Source organism: Lutra lutra, chromosome 5, assembly GCF_902655055.1.
Source record: "Lutra lutra chromosome 5, mLutLut1.2, whole genome shotgun sequence".
In the NCBI taxonomy this organism is placed as follows: Eukaryota; Metazoa; Chordata; class Mammalia; order Carnivora; family Mustelidae; genus Lutra; species Lutra lutra.
In genome coordinates, this window is record NC_062282.1 from 86,546,144 (window position 1) to 86,567,474 (window position 21,331).

A 21,331-nucleotide genomic window follows, 5' to 3' on the forward strand; every position below is an offset into this window, starting at 1 on the left:
GAGTCAGATCTGCTTACAAAGCAATGGCCAAAATAATTTCAAATCTACCTGAAACAATTAGACCTTATTTCTTTTCTGGTACTCAAATAAAATGAGTTTTAATAAGCAACGATGTATCATGAATGAGAAAAACCATGGTTTGTTCAAATAACACAAATTTTCCTAATTAGAGTATCCCCTGTGTAAGTACTTTGATCTGGCAGTACTTCTTAGCCAAAATTTCTCTGAATCAAAAACATCCATCATATTTTAAGAAGTAAAATAGTTTCAGGGAGTAAACTAACTAATATAAAAGCAGGGATCTAACACTGAGGCAAAAGTGTATAGAGGACAGAGATCAGCAGACAGAGCCTCCCAGCCCTGCCTTTACCAGAACCCAAGGCCTGGTTAACAAGACTCGACAGACTTTACAAGACTTAACAAGTCTCATTAACAGACCAAACACACATTTGATGCTCTCCTTCTCCAAGAAAACATTTCAAGTGACTCTTTCCTCTTTATTTTTCACTGACTTTATTTCTCACTAAAAGTGAAGACAAGGCCTTCCCAGACTCTAGTAGAGTGTGTGTCAGCCACCATATGCTGCTATAATGAGTTTAAAGGCATGAAAAGCTAGGGGGCGCCTGGGTGGCTCAGTGGGTTAAAGGCATGAAAAGCCTTCCCAGTACTTGACAATTCACAGACCTTAAGAAATCCAAAAAATACTGAGGAGAAAATTTGTACAAATTACATTTGCTGATAAAAATAATCCATATTCTAGCTACCTGTGACCAAAATAAATAGTAGAATAAGAAGAATCAGCTTGCTTATTTATGTTGGGGAAGTAAGGAGATAGAAGTCACAAAATTTTTCTTAAGTACTAGTTTTGCTGCTTCACCTTAAATTTACATGAACAATCGTATAAAACATTCAAACATTTCCATTCAGTGTGGATTAATTATCTTCATGTTGAACCTTATTGTAGGTAAAATAAATGATTGTCTCCTAAAAGAGCTTTTAAGGACCTAACACTAAAGGAGCGCCTGGGTGGTCTGGGTGGCTCAGGGGCTAAGCATCTGTCATGATCCCAGGTCCTGAAATCGAGCCCCGCATCAGACTCCCCACTCAGCGAGAAGCCTGCTTCTTCCTCTCCCTCTGCCTGCTGCTCCCCCCTTGTGATCTCTGTCAGATAAAGAAATAAAATCTTTAAAGGAAAAAGAAAAACAAAACCTAATGCCATAAATTCTTTATTTAGCTCCATGGCTCTGTAATTAGAATGTTAAAACTCTGACAACTAGACTATGAATCCCACAAAAGCAAGAATCAAGTTTTAGTCATCGAATAAAAACCTAGTACCACCGTAGTGGCCTCAACAGAGTAGGTGGTTAGAAATTTTAATTGAGGGGTGCCTGTGTGGCTCAGAAGTTTAAAGACTCTGCCTTCGGCTCAGGTCATGATCTCAGGGTCCTGGGATCGAGCCCCGCACCGAGCCCCGAACTGGGGTCTCTGCTCGGCAGGGAGCCTGCTTCCTCCTCTCTCTCTGCCTGCCTCTCTGCCTACTTGTGATTTCTGTCTGTCGAATAAATAAATAAAATCTTTAAAAAAAAAAAAAGAAATTTTAATTGAAGGGGTGCCTTGTGGGTAAAAAGTAAACACCCCTAAACATTAAGCCCCAGAGAAATATATTCCCCCATTACAGTAATTAATGTGAATGAGTTAATCAGATACTTTCCTGAGAACAGCTCTCTCAGAAGAGAAAAGCCATGTGCACTTCTAGGGATACCATACTCTGCAACTGCACTTAGGTTCTCCCAACCGGCTCTAGCGGCCCATGTATTAAAATATATACGGTCTCCTCTGACTGTTAAGGTGTCCCAGCAACTGCTTTTAGAGATATGCACCAAGAGAGGACTTCTCTCATGTTTCATTATGCAGTTGCTCTTTGATCATTTACAATATATATACCAATTATACCAATCAACCACAATTTGAGCAGCTGAAACTCCCACACTTCAGCTGTCAGCTGTTCTTAAGAGTGTAAGCACTCAATTATTTTCCAATTCTTTAGGGCCACCCAAACCCTGGTTCTTGACACTGGGAACAGAAAGTCAGCTCACTAGGAGAATTCCGAGCCATGGGCACAGATGACAAACTGATTCACAAAGGTAGTGTAAGCTGAAACTTAAAATCCTTGATGCTGGGAAAGGGCAGGGGAACTCTAAAGCTGACCAGTGCTGGTCAACGTGTATCATTTTTTATCATGCCCTCCATCCTCACTGAGACAGATAGACAAGAGACAAGTACTAAACTGATTTTCTAAACGAAATGTAGGGATGTGTCTGAGCATTTCACTACTCATGACAGCAATATTTTTGTTTCATTTTAATACTTTGTCCTGCCCTTTGAGCCATTTATGCCCATGCTTAGTCTTCGGTGAAGTCCACATTTAAGCTGACTGTGGCCTTATCTTACAGCTGGGATCACTTCTTATGCATTATTTATACTCCAAAGATAGGATAAATTATTAAAGAACTAAAGATAGTGTCTGGGGGATTAAAACAAAATGCTTTTGAAGATCAAAGCTAATAATTACCCAAATATATGTAATTCAAATAGTTTAAAACCTATGCACCACAATATTTTCTCACCATCTCCTTCATAGCTCCATCAACCCAGATGATTTTATACATCTCTATACTGTCCCTGTATTATGTGCCTCCCCTTCAGGACCTACCTTCCCAAAAGTGTAGTCTAAAATCACTGGTGTACTTCTACTTCTTACTAAATATCTTGAACTACTTTCATTCCCTTTATTCTACTGAATCTTTTTCAAAAGTCAAAATGGATTAAATAGGTATTAAACAGGTATTTATCAACTCTCATTTACCTTAATCTCTCACGGTATTTGACACCACTGATTATTTCTCCTTATTGAAATTCTCCCATGGCTTCTGAGAAGCTCTACTAACTCTGGTTCTCCACCAGACTCCCTCAATCACACGTATCTGTGGATCATCTGTAAGCCAGGTCAAAGACCTGGCAGAAAGTCTGAATCACAGTCCTCATTTTTTTTTTAAAGAACTGATTCACATTTAGTTAATTAAAATTAAACTTTTTTTTTTTTTACATGTCTAACCAAGTGCTGCCTACAATCAGTGGAGTTAATAAACAAAGTAAAAATTTGTTTAAGTTAGTACATAAAACTACCAGCCTGTGCAGTGTTGGCTGATATGGCTGATATAAAAATAGTACTTTCATAGCACCTTTAAAAAGTCTGTTTTTAAGAAACCTACGCTCAATTTGTAATTGCTTTATTAAACACAGAGATAACTTTCTCAGAGCTGATGATTAAATCGTCAAAACTTAGGAATTTATGAAATATAAATAATGAGTTCTTGCTCACTGAGGGTTCTGTCAGGCCCTGCACTGATGCAGGCCACACCTACACTCCAGGAGCCTGGCCATCAGAGTGCCGTCCTGCTGCAGGCCCCTGGTCTGTACTGGATTTCTGTAGTTTTGCTTGTGCAACATCCTTTTGACTGAGACACAAAGTCAAACCGAACTGAAAGACAAGTCCATCTGCAGCAGGGTTTGAGTACTCCAAGGGAGCATCTTTTCTGAACCGAGCTACTACAGCTGACACTTCAACAGCATGTGTTTCAACTGAGTGGGTCCACTTTTATTATACAGTACTATAAATGTATTCTCTCTTTACGATTTTACTAACATTTTCTTTTCTGTAGCTGGCTTTATTGTGTAATACATGTAACATAAAAAATATGTGTTAATTGATTCTTTATGTTCTCAGTAAAGCTTCCAGGCAACCAGGCTCTTAGTAGTTAAGTTTTGGGGGAGTCAAAATTTCTGACTGCACCATTTATCAGTGTCCCTTAACCCCATCTTGTTCGAGGGCAACTCTATTTGCAACTAAGTATCCTACTAAAAACTTTAAATTCAAATAGTATCTCAGAAACACATATTTTTTTTTAAAGATTTTACTTATTTAGAAACACACATATTTTAAAAAAATCTACTCTTACTGCCTTCCTAAAGGAACACTGATAGGCTTGGCTTTCGTTCTTTTCGTAGTAAAAATTCAGTGTAAAGATCTGTCTAGATTAAAGGGATCTGCTGATTTCTTAAAACCTCACCATACTAAAGGAGGGTCAGCCAATATCCCTATGTAAATACTATCATGTCATTCCCGCACCTAAGACATGCCAGTTCCACCATGCCCGGCTCCATGGCAGGCAGCGAGGGTACTAAGAAGAATGAAGCACCATCTCTGCCTTCCAGGAGCTCACCGTCCCATAAAACAAACATGTTTATGAGACAAGTTTTCTTTTATTAATTACGTACCACAAATAATGAGTTGATTCATTCTCAACGCTAATAAGGAGCTGTGATAATTCTTGAATAAAACACTGAATTTCTAAATTAAGAGTTTTTTTTCAATAAACACCAAAACAGACAAGGCATACCTGTTATCTCATTGGCCTATCTCCTGGTTGGGCCATATTTCCTACTTTAAACCAACATAAATCTTCTTTCTAAAGTTACCAGTCATGGAGCATAAAGTTATTTAATCTAAGTCATAGACTCTCTCAATTGAGAAATTATTAAATAATCTAGTGCAATCCCTTGATGTCTTCTTCTTGGAGCACAATCTCTAAGCATTCCCACCTGAAATCCTAAAAGCAAAGGTTACTCTTAGGTTTCAGTACCAGTAAAAAATTTCTTGCATTCACTGCTGATTATAGATAGAACGCTGGCTTTTCTCTTTAGTTTTCTGGCATTATATAAAAATTCTTTAACAGGGGTTAGAATGAAGTCTTGACATTAGTTATTCTTCTCTTTTAGAACTCTGTAACTAGAAAGTAGGTACACGCATACAGATTCCCCAAATTATAAAGCAATACTCTAGGTATAAAGTATGCTAAAAAACATACTGCTATAACATGTATCTATTGCATGATTATTATAACAACAGCAAATTAGAGCTTTAAAAATCACAGTGACTTGGAAAAGATTAGCATAAAAGCTATACACATTCAGTAAGGTTCTTTTACTTATACACTGTTATTCCTTTGGTTCCACTTAAAATAGCGGGATCATCTTGATCAAATAACACCTTCAATTAAATGTTAAAAAAATACATTGTTTTGGACATTTATGCATTCAATCATTAACAGATTAACACAAAATTAAGCCAACTGCCCAAAAGTGATAAACTTGGAAAAGTGGATTTGACTTACAACAATAATACTGAATGGAATGATTATTCCACCTAATAACGCATAAGGTATGGTGTCTTCTTTGTAAGGGTACTTGATGGACTCATCATTACAGAATATTCCTCGTTGGAAGGGGGTATGCCTTGAAGTAAGAATTGCAAAAGGCAATCCAGCTAGCAAAAGGAATAAATGAAAATATCATTAAAATGGAAATATGAAAATTAATGAATGGCAATAATTAACCCAGAGACTGTTTAATAATGCATTTGCCATAAAAATAAATAAGAGCACACATAAAAAGGAAATGCAGCAATGCATGCAACACAAGTTAGAAAGATTACAGTTTAAATTATAAAGGTAGGAAGAGGACCAATGCTTAACCAATCTAACCAAGAGTATCTTCTTCCCTTGTTTCTGCCCAAACACGCAGATTGCAGAGAAGACCAAAATAATCCCTCCTCATACTCTTGTTTGCCGCTCATAGGGTTTTCAACTCTATTCCCAAACCAATTTGTCATGCACTCTGCTTCCAAAAGGAAAACAGCTTTTTGACATTACCCATTTCGTCTCTACATTACTACCACATTTGTACAGGACATGGTCATGGCTAAGCTATCAGAGAATCTAAATAATGTGTTGTCCACTTGTTTCTATACCATCTATATCAAGTTTTGAGCTGCTGTGAAATGGATCTGAACTTAAACCAAGTTTAAGGAAAATGGACAATGAAATCAAGCACAAAAAGACAGTTCTGTTTTCACCCATGTTTTCCCTCAAGATTATGTCTCACACTCACCTCCTAAACTGTCTCTTCCCTAAAAGTCAGCTTTAAGAATTCAGGTCTCCTTTACTTCACTGAGCAGATACACTGATTAATATGCAGCATACCAACTAGGAATGCTCTGTAAGAGAGTTATAGATTAGCAGAAACCTTCAATATGAGGTCTGTGTCAAGACTTCCCAAGTATGGAAGATACATTCTAACAGAGTCCCATTCTCCCAGTAGTAATGCCATAACCACCAAGCTAACATGCTCATTGTATGTCTGAGTGTTCTTTCCATGAAGCACCAAGTCTTGATGACCGTTTACAGGTCTCATTAACTCCGCTAAAACTCTGCCCGTCATTACTACAAATATCAAGTATGTTTCTCCTGCAAGAGCTAAAGAAGCACATTCCTAGGTCTTTTATTTATCTTCCTGTCTTTCATTTATGCTCTGAATACATGAACCAAAGTTTTTATCATTGTGTTAAAAATCATCTGCCAAGAGCGGCAACCCATTAGAAGTCTTTAAGATGTTCACAAGGTTCCCAAAGCCATACTTCTAGTAAAAGCTACCATTACAAATAAATAAATAAATAAAATAAACTAGAATCGACTTTGCTAACTGACCCTTATAATACCTCTCATATCTGATTTCGAACTATCCTCTGATTCACTAAACTATCTGCATTCAGAGGAATAGGGCAAAATACCCAAGCCTTTAATACAGATACTACAGCTCCAGCACAAACCTTTTGCACACAGCAGCACACACTGTGGAGGTTAGTAAGCAGATCTGTGACCAGTTGCTGCCTACCCTGTACGGTAACTAAACGTTCACCCTTCAACCAATAGCAAATTTATTTTGTATTCACAAAGAACCACCATTTTACGGTTCAATTCTACTTGCAAGAACTCCATACATAATAATGGAAAATTTCAATCTCTACACAGCATATTTCTGAATTGGCTGAATTTTTCTTTTTTTTCTTTTTTTTTTTAAGATTTTATTTATTTATTTGACAGAGAGAGACACAGTAGGAGAGGGAACACAAGCAGGGTGGGTGGGAGAGGGAGAAGCAGGCTTCCTGCTGAGCAGGGAGGCCTGATGTGGCCCCATCCCAGGACCTGGGCTCATGACCTGAGCCGAAGGCAGCTGCTTAATGACTGAGCCACCCAGGCGCCCCTAAATTGGTTGAATTTTTCAGTGATTTCTTTCTCTTGTAGTAGGACAAGAAAATATCTAGTACAGAAATTAAATCCACATATGGTAGTGTCCAAAACTCAGTAGGCTTTATGTCCTTATTCTCAGGAAAAATTCATATTAATAGACCCAAATATATTTAAAAGTTTTCTTAGCAAGCATATCCACTAAGTTGGGTTTTGTTTTTTTTTTTTCCTCTGACCAAAACAACTATGTTGGAAATTATTTTTAAATTTAGAAAAAAAATTTGGGGGTATTTTTTTTAGGAGAGGAAGGAAAGAAAGTAAAATCACATACAAATATAATTAGCCCATTTTTAAAAGCAGGAATATATAAACGGGTAAATATTGAGTGAATCCACTGTCAAAGAATTCTGGTAGGTGCAACCAGGAATACAAAGTTATATAAGTGCAGCAGAGAATAAACAGAAGTACAAAAAGTTCATATGAAGGTTCAAAGAGAAGCTCTGATGATATGCAAAAAGCTGGTGGTTACCATAGAATTCAGTAGAAGGCACCTAATAAAGACAGAGATTTGGGGATATAAAGGATCTTTGAAGCCACAGAAGTAAAAGAAACTGCAGGACGGATCTGAAATGAAAAGAAGAGGGGGGTGAGGCAGAGGGCAGCCACAATAGTAAAGGGATGAGCACAGGAGGAAGATCCACTGAGGCAGACCTGGAGGCCCGAAGAAAGGTCAGGAGAGAGGAACATCACTGAGATCAAGTCCAGAGATAGCATCTCTGGATATGATGATTGAGCCACAGCATCTAATACATTTTTAAGAGCCAGACTTGCAGTAAAAGTGGTTTTAATAAGAAGAAAGGATGGAAGCCATACCATGGAGATTTTAGTAAGGAATGATAAAAAAATAAATTTTTTTTAAAAGCCAGAATCTACCACAAATGCACACTATTCTTTTGAGAGCATGAGTGAAGAAAAGCAATTTTATCACAGAAGGCCTTAGAAATATTTTAAATTAATAATATTTGCGATATTGGGAGGAGTCAAGATGGCGGAGAAGTAGCAGGCTGAGACTACTTCAGGTAGCGGGAGATCAGCTAGATAGCTTATCTAAAGATTGCAAACACCTACAAATCCAACGGGAGATCGAAGAGAAGAAGAACAGCAATTCTAGAAATAGAAAATCAACCACTTTCTGAAAGGTAGGACTGGCGGAGAAGTGAATCCAAAGCGACGGGAAGATAGACCGCGGGGGGAGGGGCCAGCTCCCGGAAAGCGGCAGAGCAACGGAGCACAAAATCAGGACTTTTAAAAGTCTGTTCCAGGGTGCCTGGGTGGCTCAGTGGGTTAAGCCACTGCCTTCGGCTCAGGTCATGATCTCAGGGTCCTGGGATCGAGTCCCGCATCGGGCTCTCTGCTCGGCAGGGAGCCTGCTTCCCTCTCTCTCTCTCTCTACTTGTGATCTCTCTCTCTGTCAAATAAATAAATAAAATCTTAAAAAAAAAAAGTCTGTTCCGCTGAGGGACATCACTCCAGAGGCTTAACCGGGGTGAAGCCCACGCGGGGTCAGCGTGGCCTCAGGTCCCACAGGGTCACAGAAGGATCAGGGGTGTCTGAGTGTCGCATAGCTTACAGGTATTAGAACGGGGAAGCCGGCTACAGAGACAGGGCCGAGAACTGAGCTCTCAGCTCGGGGTTACCTTGAATCGGTCTCAGGCTCGGTCAGCTCGGAGCGTGGCCGGAGGCCAGGGTGACGGGAGTAGTTGGGTGCTGTTCTCTGAGGGCGCACTGAGGATAGGGGCCCCAGGCTCTCGGCTCCCCCGGGCCGGAGACCGGGAGGCTACCATCTTCATTCCTGCCCTCCGGAAATCTACGGAAAGTGCTCAGGAAACAAAAGCTACTGAAAGCAAACCAGAGCGGATTACTCAGACCCGCACCTGGTAAGGGCGGTGCAACTCCGCCTGGGGCAAAGACACTTGAGAATCACTACAACGGGCCCCTCCCCCAGAGGATCAACAAGAAACCCAGCCAGGACCAAGTTCACCTACCAAGGCGTGCAGTTTCAATACCAAGGAAAGCAGCGGAATTCCAGAGGAGGAGAAAGCAAAGCATGGAATTCATGGCTTTCTCCCATGATCCTTTAGCCTTGCAGTTAATTTAATTTTTTTTTCTTTTTCAATTTTTTTCCCTTTCTTCTGCTAAATTGTTTTAACTTTTACCCTTTTCTTTTTTAACGTTTTTTAACTAGTTTAACCTAATATATATATTTTTTTCCTTTTTATATTTTTTCTTCATTTTCTTTTTTTAATTGTTTCATTTTTTTTTCTTTCTGAAACTCTTTTTATCCCCTTTCTCCCCCCTCATGATTTGGGATCTCTTCTGATTTGGTTAAAGCATATTTTCCTAAGGTTGTTGCCACCCTTTTAGTATTTTACTTGCTCCTTCATATACTCTTATCTGGACAAAATGACAAGGCGGAAAAATTCACCACAAAAAAAAGAACAAGAGGCAGTATCAAAGGCTAGGGACCTAATCAATACAGACATTGGTAATATGTCAGATCTACAGTTCAGAATGACGATTCTCAAGGTTCTAGCCGGGCTCAAAAAAGGCATGGAAGATATTAGAGAAACGCTCTCAGGAGATATAAAAGCCTTTTCTGGAGAAATAAAAGAACTAAAATCTAACCAAGTTGAAATAAAAAAAGCTATTAATGAGGTGCAATAAAAAATGGAGGCTCTCACTGCTAGGATAAATGAGGAAGAAGAAAGAATTAACGATATAGAAGACCAAATGACAGAGAATAAAGAAGTTGAGCAAAAGAGGGACAAACAGCTACTGGACCATGAGGGGAGAATTCGAGAGATAAGTGACACCATAAGACGAAACAATATAAGAATAATTGGGATTCCAGAAAAAGAAGAAAGAGAGAGGGGAGCAGAAGGTATATTGGAGAGAATTATTGGAGAGAATTTCCCCAATATGGCAAAGGGAACAAGCATCAAAATCCAGGAGGTTTAGAGAACCCCCCTCAAAATGAATAAGAATAGGTCCACACCCCGTCACCTAATAATAAAATTGACAAGTCTTAGTGACAAAGAGAAGATCCTGAAAGCAGCCCGGGAAAAGAAGTCTGTAACATAAAATGGTAAAAATATTAGATTGGCAGCCGACTTATCCACAGAGACCTGGCAGGCCAGAAAGAGCTGGCATGATATATTCAGAGCACTAAACGAGAAAAACATGCAGCCAAGAATACTATATCCAGCTAGGCTATCATTGAAAATAGAGATTAAAAGCTTCCAGGACAAACAAAAACCGAAAGAATTTGCAAACACCAAACCAGCTCTACAGGAAATATTAAAAGGGGTCCTCTAAGCAAAGAGAGACCCTAAAAGTAGTAGATCAGAAAGAAACAGAGACAATATACAATAACAGTCACCTTACAGGCAATACAATGGCACTAAATTCATATCTCTCAATAGTAACCCTGAATGTTAATGGGCTAAATGCCCCAATCAAAAGACACAGGGTATCAGAATGGATAAAAAAACAAAACCCATCTATATGTTGCCTACAAGAAACTCATTTTAAACCCGAAGACACCTCCAGATTTAAAGTGAAGGGGTGGAAAAGAATTTACCATGCTAATGGACGTCAGAAGAAAGCAGGAGTGGCAATCCTTATATCAGATCAATTAGATTTTAAGCCAAAGACTATAATAAGAGATGAGGAAGGACACTATATCATACTCAAAGGATCTGTCCAACAAGAAGATCTAACAATTTTAAATATCTATGCCCTTAACGTGGGAGCAGCCAACTATATAAACCAATTAATAACAAAATCAAAGAAACACATCGACAAGAATACAATAATAGTAGGGGATTTTAACACTCCCCTCACTGAAATGGACAGATCATCCAAGCAAAAGATCAACAAGGAAATCAAGGCCTTAAATGACACACTGGACCAGATGGACATCACAGATATATTCAGAACATTTCATCCCAAAGCAACAGAATACACATTCTTCTCTAATGCACATGGAACATTCTCCAGAATAGATCACATCCTCGGTCCTAAATCAGGTCTCAACCAGTATCAAAAGATTGGGATCATTCCCTGCATATTTTCAGACCACAATGCTCTGAAGCTAGAACTCAATCACAAGAGGAAATTTGGAAAGAACCCAAATACATGGAGATTAAACAGCATCCTTCTAAAGAATGAATGGGTCAACCATGAAATTAAAGAAGAATTGAAAATAATTCATGGAAACAAATGATAATGAAAACACAATGGTTCAGAATCTGTGGGACACAACAAAGGCAGTCCTGAGAGGAAAATATACAGCGGTACAAGCCTTTCTCAAGAAACAAGAAAGGTCTCAGGTACACAACCTAACCCTACACCTAAAGGAGCTGGAGAAAGAACAAGAAAGAAATCCTAAACCCAGCAGGAGAAGAGAAATCATAAAGATCAGAGCAGAAATCAATGAAATAGAAACCCAAAAAAACAATAGAACAAATCAACGAAACTAGGAGCTGGTTCTTTGAAAGAATTAATAAGATCGATAAACCCCTGGCCAGACTTATCAAAAAGAAAAGAGAAAGGACCCAAATAAATAAAATCATGAATGAAAGAGGAGAGATCACAACGAACACCAAAGAAATACAGACAATTATAAGAACATACTATGAGCAACTCTACGCCAACAAATTTGACAATCTGGAAGAAATGGATGCATTCCTAGAGACATATAAACTACCACAACTGAACCAGGAAGAAATAGAAAGCCTGAACAGACCCATAACCAGTAAGGAGATTGAAACAGTCATCAAAAATCTCCAAACAAACAAAAGCCCAGGGCCAGACGGCTTCCCGTGTGAATTCTACCAAACATTTAAAGAAGAACGAATTCCTATTCTCCTGAAACTGTTCCAAAAAATAGAAATAGAAGGAAAACTTCCAAACTCATTTTATGAGGCCAGCATCACCTTGATCCCAAAACCAGACAAGGATCCCATCAAAAAAGAGAACTACAGACCAATATCCTTGATGAACACAGATGCAAAAATTCTCGCCAAAATACTAGCCAATAGGATTCAACAGTACATTAAAAGGATTATTCACCACGACCAAGTGGGATTTATTCCAGAGCTGCAAGGTTGGTTCAACATCCGCAAATCAATCAATGTGATACAACACATTAATAAAAGAACAAGAACCATATGATACTCTCCATAGATGCTGAAAAAGCATTTGACAAAGTACAGCATTCCTTCCTGATCAAAACTCTTCAAAGTGTAGGGATAGAGGGCACATACCTCAATATTATCAAAGCCATCTATGAAAAACCCACCGCAAATATCATTCTCAATGGAGAAAAACTGAAAGCTTTTCCGCTAAGGTCAGGAACACGGCAGGGATGTCCATTATCACCACTGCTATTCAACATAGTACTAGAAGTCCTAGCCTCAGCAATCAGACAACAAAAGGAAATTAAAGGCATCCAAATCGGCAAAGAAGAAGTCAAACTATCACTCTTTGCAGATGATAGGATACTATATGTGGAAAACCCACAAGACTCCACTCCAAAACTGCTAGAACTTGTACAGGAATTCAGTAAAGTGTCAGGATATAAAATCAATGCACAGAAATCAGTTGCATTTCTCTACATCAACAACAAGACAGAAGAAAGAGAAATTAAGGAGTCCATCCCATTTACAATTGCACCCAAAACTATAAGATACCTAGGAATAAACCTAACCAAAGAGACTAAGAATCTATACACAGAAAACTATAAAGTACTCATGAAAGAAATTGAGGAAGACACAAAGAAATGGAAAAATGTTCCATGCTCCTGGATTGGAAGAATAAATATTGTGAAAATGTCTATGCTACCTAAAGCAATCTACACATTTAATGCAATTCCTATCAAAGTACCATCCATTTTTTTCAAAGAAATGGAACAAATAATCCTAAAATTTATATGGAACCAGAAAAGACCTCGAATAGCCAAAGGAATATTGAAAAAGAAAGCCAAAGTTGGTGGCATCACAATTCCGGACTTCAAGCTCTATTACAAAGCTGTCATCATCAAGACAGCATGGTACTGGCACAAAAACAGACACATAGATCAATGGAACAGAATAGAGAGCCCAGAAATAGACCCTCAACTCTATGGTCAACTCATCTTCGACAAAGCAGGAAAGAATGTCCAATGGAAAAAAGACAGCCTCTTCAATAAATGGTGTTGGGAAAACTGGACAGCCACATGCAAAAAAATGAAATTGGATCATTTCCTTACACCACACACGAAAATAGACTCAAAATGGATGAAGGATCTCAATGTGAGAAAGGAATCCATCAAAATCCTTGAGGAGAACACAGGCAGCAACCTCTTCGACCTCAGCCGCAGCAACATCTTCCTAGGAACATCGCCAAAGGCAAGGGAAGCAAGGGCAAAAATGAACTTTTGGGATTTTATCAAGATCAAAAGCTTTTGCACAGCAAAGGAAACAGTTAACAAAACCAAAAGACAACTGACAGAATGGGAGAAGATATTTGCAAATGACATATCAGATAAAGGGCTAGTGTCCAAAATCTATAAAGAATTTAGCAAACTCAACACCCAAAGAACAAATAATCCAATCAAGAAATGGGCAGAGGACACGAACAGACATTTCTGCAAAGAAGACATCCAGATGGCCAACAGACACATGAAAAAGTGCTCCACATCACTCGGCATCAGGGAAATACAAATCAAAACCACCATGAGATATCACCTCACACCAGTCAGAATGGCTAAAATTAACAAGTCAGGAAATGACAGATGCTGGCGAGGATGCGGAGAAAGGGGAACCCTCCTACACTGTTGGTGGGAATGCAAGCTGGTGCAACCACTCTGGAAAACAGCATGGAGGTTCCTCAAAATGTTGAAAATAGAACTACCCTATGACCTAGCAATTGCACTGCTGGGTATTTACCCTAAAGATACAAACGCAGTGATCCGAAGGGGCACGTGCACCCGAATGTTTATAGCAGCAATGTCTACAATAGCCAAACTATGGAAAGAACCTAGATGTCCATCAATAGACGAATGGATAAAGAAGATGTGGTATATATACACAATGGAATACTATGCAGCCATCAAAAGAAATGAAATCTTGCCATTTGCGACGACGTGGATGGAACTAGAGGGTATCATGCTTAGCGAAATAAGTCAATCGGAGAAAGACAACTATCATATGATCTCCCTGATATGAGGGAGAGGAGATGCAACATGGGGGGTTAAGGGGGTAGGAGAAGAGTAAATGAAACAAGATGGGATTGGGAGGGAGACAAACAATAAGTGACTCTTAATCTCACAAAACAGACTGAGGGTTGATGGGGGGAGGGGGGTTGGGAGAGAGGGGGTGGGGTTATGGACATTGGGGAGGGTATGTGCTATGGTGAGTGCTGTGAAGTGTGTAATGCTGGCGATTCACAGACCTGTACCCCTGGGGATAAAAATATATTATATGTTTATAAAAAATAAAACAAAAAAAATAATAATATTTGCGATATAGGTCCATGAGATCTATTTTTTCAATGTCACTGTCCAACACCATTTCATTTATACTAAACCTGAATGTAGACCCCAAAAAGGGGACGGAGAAGATCAAATCACCAGTTGTTCACTGACCCACCTCAGGCTCAAAAAGATGACCTAGCCCAGAATCCTGCTCTAGAAATTTTGGAAATGGAACAAAGACTGACTCAGAACTGGCAAGCAGCACTGAACCATGTGCAAGAAAGAATGGCTGAAGAAGAGGCTGAGGACAAAGCAGGCCTGCAAAGAAAATAGAAGTGACTAGCCTGGCCCCTGAGAATAAGAAATGGGGAAAGCAGCTTTGGCTCCCTATTGCTAAAGGGCCTCACTGATCTTGCTATTTTGGAGTTGTTAGAGTGCCCCGCATCCTGTCAACAAAACACAGCCTTACTTCAGCTAGTTAAAAAGGATTTCTCCCCCTTGCAACCAACAGAGCCATAACTGAAACAATTCTAAAAACTCTTCCTACTGGGCACCTGGGTGGCTAAATGGGTTAAACCTCTGCCTTCAGTCTAGGTCCTGATCTCAGGGTCCCAGAATTGAGCCCTACGTCAGGCTCTCTACTCCGCGGGCAGCCTGCTTCTCTCTCTCTGCCTGCTTCTCTGCCTACTTGTGATCTAGCTCTCTGTGTCAATTAAATAAATAAAATCTTTTAAAAAACAAAACAAACTCCTCCTACTATGAAAAGCATGTAGATTACTAGTTTTTTGATTAGCCTATGTAATGCTAGTATGAACGTTTCCAAATACTAATCCTTATTTTCATTTCTAATAATTTCCTGAGAATATACTTTTTATGTAGAATTATAGGCCAAAGGATACAAATGTTAAGGTCTTTGACAAACTGCTCCAAAAAGGTTATTTTATATAACCACAATTTACTCTATCAGCCATAGTGTATAAAAATATGGAGAAATCCAAAAATTTAAATAAAAACATCTGATGCTATTGTTAACTACAGATTTCAAGGCAAAAGAGAAGGGTTCCATTTATTCTTTTATCAATGTAAACCAAACACCCTTTTCCTTTTACCTGAAAGATTACACCTCCAAGGCAACTCCTTTTCCTCATTATTCAAATGACTACATTTGTCAAACTATGTTTTTCTTCATACTTCAGTTTACGAAATTCATTTTTATTCCCTTTTTGAAAAAAACTTTACTAAGGTATAGTACACAAACCATAAAATTCATCAACTCAAAGTATACGATTCAGTGATTTGGGTAAATTTATAGAGTTGTACAGCCATCACCATAATCCAGTTTTAGAACTTTTTCATTACCCCCCAAATTCTCACAAGCCCATTTGCATTCAGTCCTTGCTCCCACTGCCAACCCAGGCAACCACTCATCTGTTTTCTGTTTCTATACAGATTTGCCTTTTCTGAGCATTTCAGTTGAATGCAATCATTCAATATGTGGTATAACTTAACTCCTTATATCACTTAGCATATTTTTGAGGTCCACCCACCTTGTAGCATGCATTTTTTTCCTTTTTTATTGCTAAATAGTATCCTACTGCATGGATAAACAACATCTGGTTTACCCATTCACCAGTTAGTGGATATTTGGATTGTTTCTGTTTTTGTCTAGTAGGAGTAATACCACTATAAACATTCACGGACACGTTTTCATGTGGACGTGTATTTCCCTTTCTAATGAGTAGACACCTCAGAGTAGAATGGCCGAATCATATGGTATATGTGTATGTGATAAGTTTACATTAAACTTAAGAAATTGCCAACCTGTTTTCCAAAGTGGCTGTACCACTTTACACTCCCACATTCTGCTTTTTAATATGCCCACGTAGCTAGTCATATTCATACATTTAAGAATCATATTTTCTGCATGGTAAAATCCTACTTACTCACAAATAAATACAGCCTTCTACTTTCTACTAGTGAATATTTATCATGGTTCAAAAGAGAATGTACGAGACAGTAACTCACCACTTCAACTAAATACCACCAGAGTGCTTCTCCATCCTTTACCAGAGATAGGAAAAGATAACATAAGAACATGGTCAGATGCCTGGGTGGCTCAGTTGGTTAGGCCTCTAACTCTTGATTTCAGCTTGGGTCGTGGTCTAGGAGTTGTGGGATCAAACCCTATGTCAGGCTCCATGCTTAAGGGGGAGTCTGCTTGGGATTCTCTCTCTTCCCCACCTTCTAGTACTCTCTCAACCCACACAGGTAAGTGCTTTCACTCTATAAAATAAATAAAATCTTTAAAAAACAAAACAAAACATAGTCACACAATATCTTTAACTTCCTCTGCACAAATACTCAGCACCTTAAAACCATGATGTAAACAAAGGTGTTAGTTGGAAAAACTGGCGGTGGGGTGTCCAGCAGAACTGAGAAACTGTGGTTAAGAACTTTTTTACATGTGAAGGGAGCTCTCCTAATAGTGAAAACTACATGAACACCTCCACGAAATAATGTTTTAAGATTCACCAATGGTGTAGCATAGACGGTTATCTTGTTCCTTTTTACTGCAGAATGGTATTCCATTAAAGTTGTAAAACTATCCCATGTTCAGGGAAGAGTGGCATGCGACTCCTGAGTTCACAGCAGCAAAGCATTAAGGGACACAATTCCCCAGGGCTAAGAGCAGCAGGCATCAGCCTGAGAAATCCTGACACAAAATTGTCAGGCACCCTGAGGTCAGGCACATTTCAGTAGCCTCAAAGAGGAACAGACCCCACTGGCAAATAAAAGATAACACCAAACAGAGAGGACCATGTGCATTTGTGAAAGACCTCAGGGATCATATTCTTCTCTTAATGCCTGAACAAGAAGGAAGGATGTAGATATGGAGACTAGAACTATAAAGAATATAAAGGTATAGACTGAACTGTAGAATAAATGGATCTATTATTACTTTTTTTTTTATTTGACAGAGATCACAAGTAGGCAGAGAAAGAGAGAGAGAGAGAGGAGGAAGCAGGTTCTCCACTGAGCAGAGAGCCCGACATGGGACCTGATCCCAGGACCCTGAGATCATGACCTGAGCCAAAGGCAGAGGCTTAACCACTGAGCCAACCAGGCACCCCAATTATTACTTTTGATACTTCACTGTGGCTAAACAGATAAGGGAGGTGTTTAGTCTACCTTATTTATTAGGTCATTTGAAAACCTACCTTTGTTTACTCACCAATGGGGAAATTCCAAGTAGGAAAGAGTCAGTTTTGAAAATACAAGTTGTCAAAGATGCTAGTGAGGACCTGAGATATAATCATACTTTAAAAATAGTAAAAAGAATATGTCAATGCTTTATTTCTTTTCCTTCTGCTTATATTTAAAGAGCACAAAACTGTGGTGACTACTTAAGAGAACCTGTGAAGTTACTCTGCCCCATTTATGCATAAAATATAGTACACTCGGGTACATGGGAGTACATGATAAAATAAAGTTCAGGAAACAGAGGGAATGAACCAGAAACAAAAATAATTACTGAACTACACCAAAAAACAAGAGTAAAGAAGAAGGAACTAAGATCAGTTTTATTGCTTAAAGCACTGAATGTATTTCTTTTGCTATAAACAATTCAGAGCAGTCGCCTTACATATAACACACTCTCATGTTATACAGAGTGCTGATATGAGTATATTTCATTAATATTAATCTTTACTAGAGGCATGGTTTTTTTTTTCATGAAAAATAACTTTTTCAACCAGCATATGAAATTATAACTAAAATTAACTAAAACTAGAACATTCTCCTATTGGAAAATTCTATCACTAAATCTTAAAGAAAGAACTCTGAAAAGTTTAATATTAACTGTATTTGAACACAATTCAGTATACTGACCAAAATTTTACGGAACTCCATCTGTAACAAGTCTGATGAATTCAGGAAGCTTAAGGAAGATATAAAAATAACTTATTTTTGTCAACATTAAGAGATAATATAATTCAACTAGAAAAGGTAAAATCTCAAAGTCTTGCATACCATCTCTTTAAGAAAGAAGCAATCATTCAATTCAACCATTAAGTGGGGTCATACTACTCTGTACCAGGCACTAGGCTGAGGGGAGACTAACTGCAAATACAACACGGATCTTATAGTAGTCAAGTTGTGGATTCACTTTCAAAGTAGAGTCAACAGCATTTGTTGACGGATGGACTTGAGAGGAGTGTAGGGAAAGAGAAGTGAAGGATGACCCTAAGGTTTTTCCATTTGAGAAACTAGAAAAGGAGTTGGGGTTGGGGGGAGGTGGCTGGCTGGCTCAGTCAGTAGAGGATCCAACTCATGATCTAAGGGTTGGTTGTGAGTTTCAGCCCCATGTTAGGCATGGGGCCTACTTAAAAAAAGAAAATAAAAATCTTTAAAAAAATAAAATAAAAAATAAAGTTAAATTAACTGAGACAGGGAAGATTGGAGACTGAGTATCAGAGCAGGCAAAGGATAGATTTAAGAGTTCATACTTTGATGCATCAAGTCTGATGTACCCATCAGTAGAGATATCAAGTAGGGAGTTGTACATAGAGCCCACTGGGGGAGAGGTCCAAGCTAAAGATGAACATTTGGCACAGAGTGGGTATCAAAGCTATGAAACTGGATGAGATCACCAAGAAATGAGTATGGATACAAAAGTTAACACAAAATGGATTACAGAGATAGAACAATACAGAAAACTATAAAACCTTAAAAGAAAACAGTTTTAGGGGCACCTGGGTGGCTCAGTCATTAAGTATCTGCCTTGGCTAGGGTCATGATCCCAGGTCTCAGGATGGAGCCCCACACCAGGCTTCCTGCTCAGCGGGAAGCCTGCTTTTCCCTCTCCCACTCCCCCTGCTTGTGTTCTCTCTTCACGGTTTCTCTGTCAAGTAAATAAATAAAATCTTAAAAAAAAAAAAAAGTTTTAGAAGTTTTTGTAATAGGGTTAGGTGAAGAATTCTTGGACACAACACCAAAAACACTGTCTATAAGAGAAAAAATACCAGGATGCCTGGATGGCTCACACAGTTAAGCACCTGACTCTTAATTACGGCTCAGGTCATGATCTCAGGGTCATGGGATTGAGTCCCGCATCAGGCTCCCCACTCAGCAGGGAGTCTGCTTCTCTTCTTCTCCCTCTGCCTCTCCCCCTGCTCATTCTCTCTCTCTCTCTCTCAAATAAATCATCTTAAAAAAAAAAAAAAAAAAGAAAAGAGGGGCGCCTAGGTGGCTCAGTGGGTTAAAGCCTCTGCCTTCGGCTCAGGTCATGATCTCAGGGTCCTGGGATCGAGCCCCGCATTGGGCTCTCTGCTCAGTGGGGAGCCTGCTTCCTCCTCTCTCTCTGCCTGCCTCTCTGCCTACTTGTGATCTCTGTCAAATAAATAAATAAAATCTTTAAAAAAATAAAAAAAGAAAAGAAAAAATATCAACTTGATTCTTCAAAAGTAATTTTTGCTTTCAAAAGACATTTAACAGAATGAAAAGACAAGATACAGGGAAAACAATACTTGCAAATCAGATATTCAACAAAAGACTTTATGTATTCAGAATAAATTAAGATCTCTCTAAACTCCATGGAAAAAAATTAATATAAATAAAGTGAAATCTCAACAGAAAATAAGTAAAAGCTTGAACATATACTCAACCAAATAGTATACATGGTTATGCGGCAACCACATGAAAAGGTGTTCACCATAAATAGCCATTAAAGAAAAGCAAATTAAAGCCCTAAGGACAAATCACTGCATACCTATTAGAATAGCTAAAATAAAAATACATTATTGGTGCTGGTGAAGATGTAGAAGTGGACCTCTCAGCCATTTCTGGTGAGAATGAAAAATGGTATAGCCACTCTAGAAACAGGTTAGCAATTTCTTAGAAATTTAGACATACATTTACCAAAAGACAGCAATTCTACTACTGGGTAATCTACCCTAGAAAAATGAAAATTATGTTCACCCATACAAGTACAGCCAACCTTTTTTTTTTTTTTTTTTTTTTACAAAGACACAAAAGCAATCCAATGGAGAAGGAAGAATCTTTTTTCAGCAAAAGATGTTGAGACAATTAGTCATCCATTCACAAATACAAAAAAAATGAACCTCAGAGTTTTTCTTGTAATGGTCAAAAACTGGAAATAATCAAGATGTCCCTAAGACATCAGAAAGTCAATTTCAAATATATACTATATGAATCCATTTATGTAACAAATGACAGAATTATAGTGAAGAATAGATTATTGGTTGTCAAGTGGTATGGACTGGGGAAGGGTGTGACTAGAAAGAGACAATCTGAGGGAGTTTCTCTGGGGTGATCAACAGTTCTGAACAGTTACACAAATCTCTACGTGTGATATATTTCACACACACACACATATACACACACACATCCCACAGTAAAAATCGGTGAAATCTGTAAAAGGTCTGTATTTCCGTTACTACTGAGACTTTTACTCTGGTTATGTAAAATGTTATCACTGGAGGAAGCTGGGTGAAGGGAACAGGGAACTTTCTGAACTACTCTGCAACTTGTAGGAGAGTCTAAAATTATTTCAAAATAAAACATTTTTTCACTGTTTTCTGAATGCTACTGATAGATCAAGTAAGATGAAGATCACCAGATTTAACAACTTAGAAACTGCTGGTGACTGAGA

At 38.5% G+C, this 21,331-nt stretch overlaps 1 protein-coding gene across 2 annotated transcripts in view; it reads right to left on the minus strand.

The window, feature by feature from the left end:
* Positions 1–21,331, minus strand: part of PLPP1 (phospholipid phosphatase 1) — a 101,029-nt gene that overhangs the window by 28,636 nt on the left and 51,062 nt on the right. Inside the window, exon 2 of one of the 2 annotated variants that reach the window (XM_047729480.1) lies at positions 5,235–5,386. The exons of the other annotated variant lie outside the window; for it this stretch is intronic. Within the exon in view, the coding sequence (XP_047585436.1) occupies positions 5,235–5,386 (152 nt within the window). The remainder of the gene's footprint in view (positions 1–5,234; positions 5,387–21,331) is intronic. 2 annotated transcript variants of the gene reach the window in all.